Here is a 14,526-nt window from a genome sequence, read left to right as displayed (position 1 = left end):
TTTTACTTTACGGTATGTATCAACACCCATGTTACAGACGAAAAAATGTAGACATAAAACCCTACCTCATCTATTAGTTTAACATTATAATTTATATATATATTTTCAAAACTCATATATATTTTATTTTTATATATTTATATTTATATAAATATTTTCTTCAACATCCATAAAAGCCCTGTATTTCTCTTTCCTTTCTAAGTTCTTCAAAGAATAGTTTAGACTGCTCCTCCCATGTCTTCCCCACTATTTTTTTTCAAAGGAGACATGATATCGGTCACTGCCATCTTGAACTCCTGGGCTCAAGCAATCGCTTTGCCTAGGTCTCACAAGTAACTAGGTAGCTAGGAGTATAGGTGCATGCCACAAGGCCTGGCTGAGTTTTATTTTTTAATTTTTGTAGAGACAGGGTCTCTGGTATGGAACTCCTGGGCTCAAGCAATCATCTGGCTTGGGTGCTGGGATTACAAGCATGAGTCATCTCACCTGGCCCTCCCTCTTCAATTACAATCTGCTTTTGTCCCTCACTGCTTGACTGTTTTTGTCCATGAAGTTCACCATTCTACTCTATTTTTCACTTCTACTCTCCTTGCCTTCACAGTAGCATCTGACTATCATCCACACTTTCCTTCACGAAATCTACTTCCTAAGTTTTTCTCTTCCTAGCTCTTTGACTACTCCCTTTTTATGTACTACTCAAGCCAACTCCTTTGCATCTGACTTTGGCAACAATCCTATTCTTTCAGGTGCTCAAGATAAAAATACTCCAGTTGTCCACTTACTATTCTTTTCACACAGTCTCATTTAATTCTTTCCTCAAATTTCTTTTCTACTATCCATTCTTTTTTTTTTTTTTTTTTTTTAATTGAGATGGAGTCTTGTTCTGTTGCCCAGGCTGGAGTGCAGTGGTGTGATCTCAGCTCACTGCCACTCTCTGCCCCCCAGGTTTAAGTGATTCTCATGCCCTGGCTTCCAAGTAGCTGGGACTACAGGTGCGCGCCATCACACCTGGCTAATTTTTTTTGTACTTTTAGTAGTGACGGCGTTTTGCCGTGTTGGCCAGGCTGTTTTCGAACTCCTGACCTCAGGTGATCCGCCCGCCTTGGCCTCCCAAAATGTTGGGATTACAGGTGTGAGCCACCGCACCCGATCTCTACTATCCATTCTTTTTCTCCCCTACTGTTGTCACAATAGGTTAATTTCTTATTACCTCCAGTGTGACCACAATGCTAAAAAATTTCATCTTCCTAAACTGCTCTTTGGCAACTGTCCTCATTATTTTATTCGCACACTTCCAATGTTTTTTTTTTTTTTTTTGCCATCTACAGGATCCTCTATATACTATTCCTCATTATGACCTTTCTACCCCAGTCAAATAACAAACTATTCATTATTAACCACACATTCTTATCTTTTACATTTTTGGCCCCTACTGGAACATCTTCCTTCCCTGGTTTATATAGCAGATCCCTCTCATTCTATCCCTCTGGGCCTTCAGGCATTTGTTCTTTCTCTGACATTCTTTGTTGGAGGTACTTAGAAGAAAGCATTGCATTGTGAGAGCTGGGTTTCCAGTTTAGCATTTCAAATGCTGAGATGACAGTACATCTAGTCAATGACATAAAGCAGGCAGTGAAACCACATAGGAATGAAGTTCTTTTGGAGAGAAACAAGGACTGGAACAATATTATCAATACAAACCATCAGGGCACTCAGGATACACTAACCATAATCACTATTAATTTTGTGTCCTATCCCCACAACTGGAGGGAAAATCCTTTCAGGGCAAAAGCACTACGTTATATCATCTGGCACTCCTAGTATAGTGTCCTATACACAATGCAAACTTAATACTGATGATATGATGATAATATTGATGATAAATTTCACACAGTACTTAAAAAGAAGAGGTCTAGTAAGATATCTACACTATGGTAATTATAATTTTGCTTTATTGCAAAAATCTGCTGTCAGGCTAACAAGTAATTAAAGTATTTCTTTTGTTCTTTTCTTTTGCTTTTTTTTTGTTTTTTGTTTTTTTTTTTGAGACGGAGTCTCGCTCTGTCGGCCAGGCTGGAATGCAGAGGCGTGATCTTGGCTCACTGCAACCTCTGCCTCTCGGGTTCAAGCAATTCTTCTGCCTCAGCCTCCTGAGTAGCTGGGATTACAGGCGTGTGCCACCACGCCCGGCTGATTTTCATATTTTTAGTAGAGACGGGGTTTCACCATGTTGGTCAGGCTGGTCTCGAACTCCTGACCTTGTGATCCACCTGCCTTGGCCTCCCAAAGTGCTGGGATTACAGGCGTGATTCACCATGCCTGGCCTCTTTTGTTCTTTTAAAAGTTGCTATACACATAGACTCATGTGCGCTCTGTGTGGCCAGAAACCATATCTGTCTTTACTATTTTATGCTCGTTAAACTTCTTAGCACAATGGCTGGTACATAGCAGATGCTGAATAAATATTGTGTAAAATAAATAAATTAAAAGGTAAACTTAAAAGAATATTCAGTTTTCTTGGCCTATGGTCCTGGCCAACGCAACTAGTGCAACAGCCAGAAGTGTCAAAATTGTAATTATGGTAATCCCCCCTTATTGTTGTTTTGCTTTCCACAGTTTCAGTTACCCTTGGTCAACCATAGTCCAAAAATAGGTGAGTAAACTACAACAAGGTATTTTGAGAGAGAGAGAGAAAAGCAAGATCCCATTTACATAACTTTTATTACAGTATACTGTTATAATTGCTCTATTTTATTATCATTGTTAATCTCTTACTGTGACTAATTTAGAAATTAAAACTTTAACATAGGTTTGTAGGTACTGGAAAAACTAGTAGTGTCATGTGCCACATAACCATGTTTCAGTCAATGACAAACCATATATATAAATGACGGTCCCATAAGATTACCCTATCATATTTTTACTGTACCTTTTCTATGTTTAGATATGTTTATACACACGAATACTTATGATTGTGTTAGTTATCTACAGTATTCAGTACAGTAACATGCTGTACAGGTTTGTAGCCTAGGAACAATATAGCTTAGCTAGGCTACAACATCTAGGTTTGTGTAAGTAAGATATTCACCCCACAAAGAAATTGCCTAACTATGCATTTCTCCAAATGTATCCTTGTCATTAAGTGATGCATGACTGCATATATAAGATTTAGTACTATCCATGGTTTCATGCATCCACTGGGGGTCATGAAATGGATCTTTAAGGATAAGGGAGGACTACTATACACAAAAGTGGACTACTATACACAAAACTGACTTCCCTTCATTAAGGAAAGTCAAGTTGAACAACTAGGGATCTCAACAACCAAAAACCTGTAACAGTTATTCTCTAACAATATTTGAGGTAATCGATTCCCAATGTGATTAGTTTAGTGATGGTGCTTATTTAAAGATATGCTTACAGAATCTGTTATCAAAGTTTATGGGATATTCAGTATGGAGGCAAAGTTATACATTATTCCTCATTATACTTATTTTTATACAAAATTTCCCCTTCAATTCTGACTGTGTACTTTGTAAATAACTTAGAAGATTAAGAAAACATTTGATGAAGTTACTATCATATACTAATAAAATGGTAATATTTTAAAAATGGTGACTACTTTATCCATAAAATTTCTAGAGCATTTATTTTCTTAAAATAATAAGTTTTTGTGCTTACTGCTGTGTCATCAAAGAGGTTGAGTAAAGAAATAAGAAAGGCTCGTCTGTGTTGGCGGTTTCCACGGATCATGGAGTAAAGGTGTGAACACAAAGCGCTAGAGGACTCGTCTTGTCTGAAACCCCTTACAGGATCTTTTAGGCATGTGTTGATTGCCTGTTGTACCTGGTAAGACATCTTCATACCAGCCACTGCTTTCATCTGAAATCAATACAAGTCTCATTTTTGTCAAGGAAATTAAAAGACACAACTTAAAAATATACTTAGAGCATTACATCCTGAGGCTAGCTTCATTATTTGGTTTTCTTAATTAAAATAATACGAATCACAGAATGAAGTGCTAGAAGGAACATCAGAGATTATCTCTTACAATTCCCTCATTTCAAAGAAGAAAAAAAAAATGAGGCCCAGGAGAGTCATTGCAGCCAAGTTCACACAGTAGGATATAAAATCTAGGTTTCCGGATTTTTAGTCTGGTGTGCTTGGTACTGTCACCTCTAGCCCAATCTTAACTTTAAACTAGAAAAAACACCTTGGGAGACTAACTTAGTTGCATGTTTAGAAGACAGGTACTAAGTAAGACATTTTATCCCAATTATGAATGTGGGCAGGGTATTTATCAAAGACATGCTTTACTCAAGAAAAATGCTTAAATTTGGCCGGGCGCGGTGGCTCAAGCCTGTAATCCCAGCACTTTGGGAGGCCGAGGCGGGCGGATCACAAGGTCAGGAGATCGAGACCACAGTGAAACCCCGTCTCTACTAAAAATACAAAAAATTAGCTGGGCGCGGTGGCGGGCACCTGTAGTCCCAGCTACTCAGGAGGCTGAGGCAGAAGAATGGCGGGAACCCGGGAGGCGGAGCTTGCAGTGAGCCGAGATCGCGCCACTGCACTCCAGCCTGGGCAACAGCGTGAGACTCCGTCTCAAAAAAAAAAAAAAAAAAGAAAAATGCTTAAATTTAGGTTATAAAATGTTAAAATACATACATGAATGAATCCAGCATATTTTTTGTCTATTTCCACAAGTTGCTGATCAGCCTTGTTCCGCATAGCAGGTTCTGGGTCTGTGCCCATAGCAATTAAATATGGCACACACTGGAAATAAAAAAAAATTATGAGATATCACGGTAGTAAAAACTCTCTATTTAGACATACGTCAAGACTTTCTGTATATCTGAGATATATGAATTTAACCTTATAGGCTTTCCTATAAAGGCTATGATTTAGTGTTCTTTTTAAAGTGACAAATCTTTGAGATTCAGCTTAAATCCAGAAAGCACTGGAGCACCAGCAAAAATACTAATGTGGTAAAATTTAAACAATTTCATTGTAAATTTAAGGTTCTTTAAACATAAAGCATTCCCACACTAAGAATATCTATTTAAGATTATGATATAGACTACAAATGTATAATCCAGTAGTTTTTAAAGCTTGATTAGATTTGCCTTGTAAAGATAATATAGGGCAAACAGTAATTTGCTTTCCATACTCAAAGCTAGGAAAATATAATTGTTTTTCAAAGTGATTTCAGATGTGGCTTTGAGGATCAGATAGTTGGTAACAGTCATATTCACTGTACTTCTAGAGTCAAAAAACAGTACTACTATGTTAAGCGAGTCTGAATCAAAAAGCAATGTGAAGGCCAGAAAAACAACAAACTTATAACTTTAAAATACAGACATGGCACTAAATGAAAGAAATGATCATGTTAAATCTCAAATCAGGAAAGAAAAAAGGCTGTAAGGTGGGTGCAGTGGCTCATGCCTGTAATCCCAGCACTTTGCGACGCTGAGGCAGGCAGATGACTTGAGCTCAGAAGTTTGAGACCAGCCTGGCCAATATGGTAAAACCCCATCTCTACAAAAACGCAAAAATTAGCCAGGTGGTGGCGTGCACCTGTAGTCTCAGCTACTTGGGAGGCTGAGGTGGGAAGACTGCTTGAGTCCAGGAGGCAGAGGCTGCAGTGAGCCAAGACTGCGTCATTGCACTCCAGCCAAAAAAAAAAAGAAAAAGAAAAAAGGCCAGAGAGAATGCCCTTGGTTAACTAGCAGAATCTGCAAATGGACTATATATTAGATAATATTGTATCAATGTTAAACTTCCTAAATTTAATGATTATAATATGGTTTTGTAAGAGAATGCCCTTGTTCTTAGAAAATATATGCTGAAGTGTTTAGTGGTAAAGAATTATAATTACCTGAAACTTCCTACCAAATGATTCAGAAAAAAGCAGATGTATAAAAGGGAGAGAGAGAAAGCAATTGTGGCAAAATGTCAACAAATGGTGAATATAGGTGAAGAGTATAAAGGAATTCATACAATACTTTTGTAATTTCTTTGTGTGAATTTTTTTTTTTTTTTTTTGAGATAGAGTCTCCCTCTGTTGGCCAGGCTGGAGTGCAATGGCACGGTCTTCGCTCACTGCAACCTCTGCTTCCTGGGTTCAAGAAATTTTCCTGCCTCAGCCTCCCATGTAGCTGGGACTACAGGGATGCGCAACCACACCTGGCTAATTTTTGTGTTTTTAGTAGAGACGGGGTTTTGCCATGTTGGCTATGCTGGTTTTGAACTCCTGACCCAAGTGATCCGCCCACCTCCGCCTCCCAAAGTGCTGGGATTACACGTGGGAGACACTGCACCTGACTCCTTTGTGTGAAATTTTAAAAAAAGTTTAAAAAGCATATAAAATAAGCACCCAACAATGAGCCCTCGGTAGTTCAAAAAGGTCACAGTCTCAATGTACTACTGTTACATTATAATGTATGATTCTTTATGATAATAACCTGGAGTCATGAAGAACAGGATAAGTATTTGTTAACATGTTTTGTTTCAGGACATAGGGAAGACCACAGTATGTTTAAATATATCATATTTTCAAAAAGTTCCATGAAAAATACCCAAAATAAAAATCTTGAAGGGTATAGACTCTGCTTATTTAATACATACACTTTTGTAGCCTATGGCGCTCTCTTGACCATCAGATGGTATATACTACTACATCAGCATTGGCTGCCAATCTTCAGTAATACTAATGTCTTTTATCACATCGTTTTGTCCTCATATCAATGCTATGAGGTGTCAGGTAGTTGGTGCCATCCCCAACTTAAAGATGAAGGAATTGGGATTACATAATTTACTTTTCTGTGGACTAAGACCCTGTTGAACAGATTATACTTTTAAACCCAGTGAACTCTCTTCACATAGATTGTTGGATCTTAGGGACAAAAGTAAGTATGAATTAAAACAAATATCCCTACTTAGAAAAATAATTTGAGTATATGTTCTGCCAATAGAAATTACAAGTTGGTTTATAACAGAGACAATATTATGAATATATGGGTATTTTGCAGTAGTCATAACCCAAGAGATTATCTAAAACTTCTAGATTCTTAAGAGTTTAGTACAAAGAAGAGTAAGAGGAACAAAGAACTACTTATTCTCTATAATCACAATGTATCAAATGACAACTAATCTGGCCCTTTTATTAAGTTGCTGCTGCCATAAAACATGCTTACCTGAACTGGATGAATAAGACCTTGATTTAGAGTCAATGCAATGACATTTAGGGCAAAGTGGCGTACACTTGACTGGGTGTGAAAAAATGCCTCAAGCACCTGTTTGAGATAAAGCTGCATGATGGAACTACTCATCCCTGAGGAAACATCACCCATTTCTTTCAAGTCTTCCTGTTTTGCAACTTTCTTCCCTACAAAAGAAAGCAAAGGATAAACACATATTAAGAGCACCTATACTAACTTTACTAAATATTTCAAAATTAGGCCATAAGCAAAATCACAAAATGTTATAGCTAGTGTTCTGGCTCAATGGTTCTTAATGTATGTGTGTGTGTGTGTGTGTGTGTGTGTGTGTCTGCGTCTGTGTCAGAGGCCCCTTTGAGAACCCAATGAGAAGTATAATCTCTCTCCTCCCTCAAAATGTTAATGTTTACACACATATACAATTTAAAAACTATTTTAGAGAATTTAAGAATATGCTAAAGCCCAGTTATAGACCTCAGCATAAGGACTGCTATTTAACTGAATTTCTTTGTCTAACGTATCAGGAAATTTAGATATTTAGATCAAAGGAGATAAAGCCATTATAATATAAACATAGCTATGAAATTTAAAAATATATTTTCACTTACAGTCTCTATCTGCCTGCTGCATACGTGTATCTTCTTCTTGTAGGTAGGTCTGAAGGTTTTTTAACACTTGTATTTTTAAATTGACTGAGGAGTTCTTATCAGATAAAATATTATTATATAGATTCTTCACTTCTTGCTCGAACATTAGACTTGGATGCTGAATAAAGGCAAATCCTATGGGAGAGGGGAAAATCTCATCATATATTCATATTAAAATTAAAATTTAATAAATATGTTAATAAATTATATAAATGGCTCCTTATTTCAAAAAGTTAAAACTTAAAATGACTGGAAGAATATGCTGGTGGCCTTACCTAGAGAAGCATTAGAGCAGGTACTTCTTTCCCCATGAATTAAAAACAAGAAATTGCATTTCAAAGGAGAATTTCACACAAGAGGAAACCTTGAGGAGGGAGCAGGGCCTAGTGGCTAGGGGAGTGGATTAGGAGTCAGGAGTCTTGGGTTCTATTCCTGGCTCCACCACTGACTTGTAGTGTGACCTTGGGTGAGTCACATAATCTCTCTGTGCCTCAATTCTCCATCTGTAAAATGGGGATAATAATATTTACCACCCACCTACCTCACAGGGATGTTTTCAGGATTTAAGAAGTAATGTCTGCAAACATTTTTCAGATTCCCAGTAGAAGGTACTACATTGACATTATTTTTTTAAAAAAATTAAAATATATTCATTTGATGAAACAATATAATAAACCAGAGCAAAAAATATCTTCCACTTCTTTCTCATATGGCATTATAATAAAGCTACAATGCTGAATCCTATAACCACGGGTTAATAAGTAGCAATATATCATCCATGTTTATAATGTTTATTTGAGGAAAAAAATGAAGATCTCTCATGACAGCAAGTATTATTGATAACAAACAACAAACTAAACTCAAAGCATAGAGTGATCAGATAACTAGCCCAAGGTCACTCAGGATAACTATGGCCCAGGCAAGATGTTTTTTATTAACTGGTCTAGAGGCAATATTTTCTGAATAGTGCTGCTTAAGTTAAAACTTCATCTTTTTGTACTCTGAAATACTTGTAACACTATTAGTTTTGCCACTCCATATAAATTATGTCCAGACTGAATATTTAAAGGTACACACTGGCTTGAAGTTAATATTGCACCAATTTAACTCCTTAGTAAATGATGTCTGAATTTTTACTCTATGTGCTACAAGTAATTTTCAAAAAGGGATAGAGGAGGAATACAATGATAAGGTCTCAATTTATTTACAGATATCATAAACATGATTTAATAAGTAACTTAGAATCTTTTCTTACTCATCTTTGTTCAAAAGACTAATATAAATAACTACTCATACATATTAAAGTATGAACCTTAATCATAATACTAAAATAAAATTTCCAAATAAGTTATTAATCTCATTGGGTAGCTTTACGTGTATAGTCGTTGCTTGGTATCCATGGGGGATTGGCTCCAGAACCTCCCAGGGATACCAAAATCCGTGGTTTCTCAAGTCTCTGACATAAAATGGGGTAGCATTTGCATATAACCTATTCACATCCTCCCGTATACTTTAAATCATCTCTAGATTATTTATATCTAACACAATGTAAATGCTATGTAAATTGCTGTTGTACTGTTTAGAGAATAATGACAAAAAAATCTGTACATATTTAGTATAGGTGTAATTGTTTTTTCTCAGTATTTTTGATTCTTGGTTAAATCCACAGATGTGAAACCCATGGATATGGAAGGCCAACCGTATCCGTACAAAAAAAAACAACAACAAAAACCAAAAACCTGGACAGACTGTTCTTGTATTTTTCTGAAGTGCATTCAATTCAGGTACTTTAATGCCATTCGTTTCCTATTTCCTCATATTCTAATTCCTTCCTAGATATAAGCCATACAGACCTGCCTAACAATTGCAAAACATGTTTTTATTACATCAGTGCTTCCTGGAAAAATAATATAAAACATGTATATATCCAAATTGTTCCTCCTGGGTTGCTAACTTTTTGCTTTTATATAAATAAGTCAGTGTAGACTGATCATTGTTTTAACTAGATGTGGCAGCTTCCTGTAGTGACAAAGCCTTGCAATGAAAAAGAATAATTACAAAAATGCAAAGAGCACAGAATTCTTCTACATTATTTTTCTTTATCAAATGGCTTTAATGAATGTTCTTCAGATACCCTATGGAGGAGGGGTAGAAGAAAGTATTGTTATCTCTATTTTACTAATGAAGAAACTGATAAAAAGACAAGTGGCTCGCTCAAGTTTACCCAGGAAGTCAATGGCCATAACAAGAATGGAACCCAGTTGTTTTAATCCCCAGAGCTACATTCTATACACCAAATCCTACTGCTAATAGAAACATATTAAAATAAACCAACAATTTAGATTCACAATATTTAAAAATGTGCTCTATCCCTCTCAAATAGCTACAATTTATTAAGAAATTCAGACTTACCTAGACCAATGATAGCTTTTGTTTGTACTTCTTCATCTGAATGTTTTGTAAAATACATCAATAGTTCAAGTACTTTATCTTTTATGTTAACCTAAGGGAAGGAAAACACATTAAAGTATTCATGAAGAGTAACTTAGATTAATTTTCAACTATAAAGGAAAAAATACCTAAAGACAATGAGAATTTCTGTATGTGAACTTTATTAAAAAAAAAAAGTAACCAATTCCATTTATTTTAGAACAGTGGCATTCAAAGTATCAGTGTGTGACAAAGCAGCTTGTTTCGGAATGTGAATCAGTGTGTTCCCTTCATTGAAAAAAATTTTTTAAAAAAATCAGCTGTTGATGTCAACAGTGTGCCTACTGTTACAAAGCTGATATAACTTGTCAGAGAAATTTCATTATCTGGTTACACACCAGTAACAAAAAGTTCATGGATTAGCAGTCAGTCCGAGGACCATGCTTTGAGTAGCACTGTTTTCAGAATTTTCATTAAACCAGACTAATATTGCCTTCATCCTGGGTCATTACTGTTATTCTCAGATTACAGTGCCATATAGTTCTGTGTTTTATAGCATTTTAAGTATTACTATCTTTACCTTGCTGTTGCCTTTAAAATCTTCCAGATCAAAATCAAAATGCCGACATAGTGCTCCAACAGTGAAAAGGGATCTAAGAAGTGCTGGTTTGTTTGTTAGAAGTGAAGTGTTATTTGGGTCCTCTTGGTGTTGACTTTTTAATTTTGAAATGGCACCTAATAAAGATAAGTAATATTTATAATATTTATCTTGGAATTACTCAGTTCAAGTAATTACTACTAATGAATTATGATTTTTTTTTTTTTTGAGATGGAGTCTCACTCTGTCACGCAGGCTGGAGTGCAGTGACGTGATCTTAGCTCACTGCAGCCTCCGCCTCCCGGGTTCAAGTGATTCTCCTGCCTCAGCTTCCCAAGTAGCTGGGATTACACTTGTGTGCCACCATGCCTGGGACATTTTTGTATTTTTAGTAGAGAGACGGGGTTTCACCATGTTGGCCAGGCTGATCTCGAACTCCGACCTGAGGTGATCCATCTGCCTTGGCCTCCCAAAGTGCTGGAATTACAGGTGTGAGCCACTGTGCCCGGCCAATTAATTTTTACTAATGGTTCTAAATATTAAATATGTCTAGAATTATGAGGGCGCTCTTTTAGAGTCTAAACTAATTAATGTAAGAAAATTTAAATTTTACTTTTCACAGTGTGCAAAAAATTTACCAACCTTTACTTATCAGGAGATAAATTTCTGAAGTAATCACAGTGGGTTCTTAAGGGAATACAAAAGACACCAGACAATATTGTTTCTGAGAGGACCACAGTGGATAATCACACCTCATAGTTTCCTTGATTCTAGCCTTTTATCAAATGCATTTAAAATGAGCTGACACACTGCAGGACCTAGCAGAAAAATTTTAAAACCCTGGTACTGAACTTACCATAGTATCTATTGAAACAAGCCCACACAAATTTAAAATTTTGTGTCACTTTATTTACAACAGCCCCAAGACAGCTGACACAATGTTGCACTACCTAAAAGATATAGAAAATATTTGTTTAGATAAAAGTTAAAAATATACTATTTTAAAAACTTAGCTTTTTACAAATATTTGCTTTAAAAATAATATTAATAAAATATATTATAACTTTACACTAATGAATAAAGAAATGGTAAACTGAGTGCTTACAGTCATGCCATATTTGATGATGAGCTTCATCAGATCTTCTTCAATAGTGGCAAGGAAAGTTTCACTTGGATGCTCCATCAGTGGTACAACTAGCTCTAGGATTTTTGCAACATTGCAGATAACCATGAAATCATTTTGTGTCTATAAGAATAAAAATAATGCTTTATGAATATCCAAAACCTTAAAAGAAACTATATACAGTTTTATGTATTTGTGGGCAGAAATAGGGCATTTTGCACGTAAAGGTCCAGTTAAAAAAAAAAAGTCTATTAGAGTTTTTTTTTCAAGATATGGAAGAAGAAGCACCAGCATGTCAGGAATATGGACCAACAACTAACTTACCAAAATGTGACCTTGGGGTCACTTAATCACAATGTTAAAGTTATATTTTTTTTCCTAAAATGTAACACAAGTCAATTCTAAACAAGGGTATTTACGTATTGACAGCATTATACAAAGACTGGTACAGTTTTTACGATTAGTATTTTCCGAGCTGTGTATGTTAACCCAGTAGTTCTCAATCAGGAATAAGCTTCTTCCCCTGTATCCTGACACAGGAGTACTTGGCAGTGTCTGGAGACATTTTTGGTTGTCACAATGGGAGCCACTACTGGCATCTAGTGGCTACAGGCCAGGGATGCTGCTAAACAACCTGTAATGCACATAACAATCCTTGACAACAAAGAATAATCTAGTCCTGTCAATAGTGCTGAGGTTGAGAAACCCTGTGTTAAAATTTTCTGATAGATAAAAAAACATAGAATCCCAGAACTACACAAAAGGCTTCTTTATTTTTAAGAAACAGTGTCTTGCTCAGTTGCCCAGGTTGGAGTGCAGTGGCACAATCATAGCTCAATGCAATCCTGAATTCCTGAGCTTCAGCAATTTTCCTGACAGTCTCTCGAGTAGCTAGGACTACAGGTGTGTAACACTACACCCAGTTAATTTTTAAATTTTCTTTTTTTCTTTTTTTTGAGACGGAGTCTTGCTCTGTTGCCCAGGCTGGAGTGCAGTGGCGCGATCTTGGCTCACTGCAACCCCTGCCTCCCGGGTTCAAGCAACTCCCTGCCTCAGCCACCCAAGTAGCTGAGATGACAGGTGCCCACCACCATGCCTGGCTAATTTTTGTATTTTTAGTAGAGATGGGGTTTCACCATCTTGGCCAGGCTGGTCTGGGACTCCTGACCTCGTCATCCACCTGCCTTGGCCTCCCAAAGTGCTGGGATTACAGGTGTGAGCCACTGCACCTGGCCTTAATTTTCATTTTTGTAGAGACAGGGTCTCACTATGTTGCCCAGGCTGGTTGTGAATTCCTGGCCTCAAGTGATCCTCCTGCCTTGGCCACCCAAAGCACTGGGATTACAGGTGTGAGCCACCATGCTCAGCCTAGGACTTCTTTAAATTTAAATGTGTATTTCTTTGATTAGAAAAAGTAATAAGCATGTTTAAAAAAATAGGTAGAGACTTTTTAAAAAAAACCAAAAGGTAGAAAAGGATTTACAATAAAAAGTCTTGTTTCTATCTATCCTCCAGCCACCCAGTTCATTTCCCCAAAGGCAATCAGTTATGTGTGCGTGTGTGTGTGTGTTTGTGTGTGTGTTTGTGTAGTAAGGCTTTCAATGCATGTTTTTAATCTAGTTTTTTTTTTTTTTTTTTTTGCTTTTCTTTTTTTTTAGACAAGAGTCTCACTCTGTCGTCCAGGCTGGAGTGCAGTGGTGTGATCTTGGCTCACTGCAACCTCTGCCTCCTGGGTTCAAGTGATTCTCCTGCCTCAGCCTCCAGAGTAGCTGGAGGTATGGAGGGAGAAGCATCAGCATGTCAGGAATATGGACCGACAACTAGCCCGCCACCACGCCCGGTTAAGTTTTGTATTTTTAGTAGAGATGGGGTTTCACCATATTGGCCAGGCTGGTCTTAAACTCCTCACTTTGTGATCTGCCTGCCTCAGCCTCCCAAAGTGCTGGGATTACAAGTGTGAGCCATCATGTCCAGCCTTAATCTAGTTTTTAAGCTACTAATCCTCATTGTTAGTAATGGATTACCGGCATTCATTTTGGACTTTTTGTTGAGACAGCACCCCGTCCTGCTGTCCAGGCGGGAGGCAGTGGCGCAATCTCGGTTCACTGCAACCTCCGCCCCCCAGGTTCAAGCGATTCTCCTGCTTTAGTTTTCCGAGTAGTTGGGACTACAGGTGCGCACCACCATGCTTGGCTAATTTTTGTATTTTTAGTAGAGACAGGGTTTCACCATGCTGGCCAGGCTGGTCTTGAACTCCTGACCTCGTGATCTGCCCACCTCAGCCTCCCAAAGTGCTGGGATTACAGGCGTGAGCCACCGCGCCCAGCCCATTTTGGACTTTTTGAGCTAATTAACACACTAGTTAAAAACATTCCCACCACTTGGCTTGTAGGAGTATTAATTTAAAAAAAAAAAAAAAAAAAGAAATTCCCACATCATATTCATCCTTCCTTTTAAGATCCCCACAGGATTAAAAAGAAAACATAAATTCTTTTTAAGTAACAGAAA

The 14,526-nt window shown here is 37.2% G+C and overlaps 1 protein-coding gene across 6 annotated transcripts in view; it reads right to left on the bottom strand.

Annotated features, from left to right (window-relative positions):
* Positions 1-14,526, bottom strand: part of NIPBL (NIPBL cohesin loading factor) — a 192,987-nt gene that overhangs the window by 9,279 nt on the left and 169,182 nt on the right. For all 6 annotated transcript variants that reach the window (XM_078004661.1, XM_015139874.3, XM_078004663.1 and 3 more), the window contains 8 exons: positions 12,001-12,141; positions 11,752-11,845; positions 10,878-11,032; positions 10,280-10,370; positions 7,829-8,002; positions 7,197-7,387; positions 4,669-4,776; positions 3,682-3,882 (listed from right to left, as the gene is read on the bottom strand). In XM_078004661.1, the coding sequence (XP_077860787.1) occupies positions 3,682-3,882; positions 4,669-4,776; positions 7,197-7,387; positions 7,829-8,002; positions 10,280-10,370; positions 10,878-11,032; positions 11,752-11,845; positions 12,001-12,141 (1,155 nt within the window). The remainder of the gene's footprint in view (positions 1-3,681; positions 3,883-4,668; positions 4,777-7,196; positions 7,388-7,828; positions 8,003-10,279; positions 10,371-10,877; positions 11,033-11,751; positions 11,846-12,000; positions 12,142-14,526) is intronic.

Source organism: Macaca mulatta, chromosome 6 (genome assembly GCF_049350105.2).
Source record: "Macaca mulatta isolate MMU2019108-1 chromosome 6, T2T-MMU8v2.0, whole genome shotgun sequence".
NCBI classification, from domain to species: domain Eukaryota; kingdom Metazoa; phylum Chordata; class Mammalia; order Primates; family Cercopithecidae; genus Macaca; species Macaca mulatta.
Note: the sequence above shows the minus strand (reverse complement) of the source record. Positions and strands in the feature narration are given on the sequence as shown.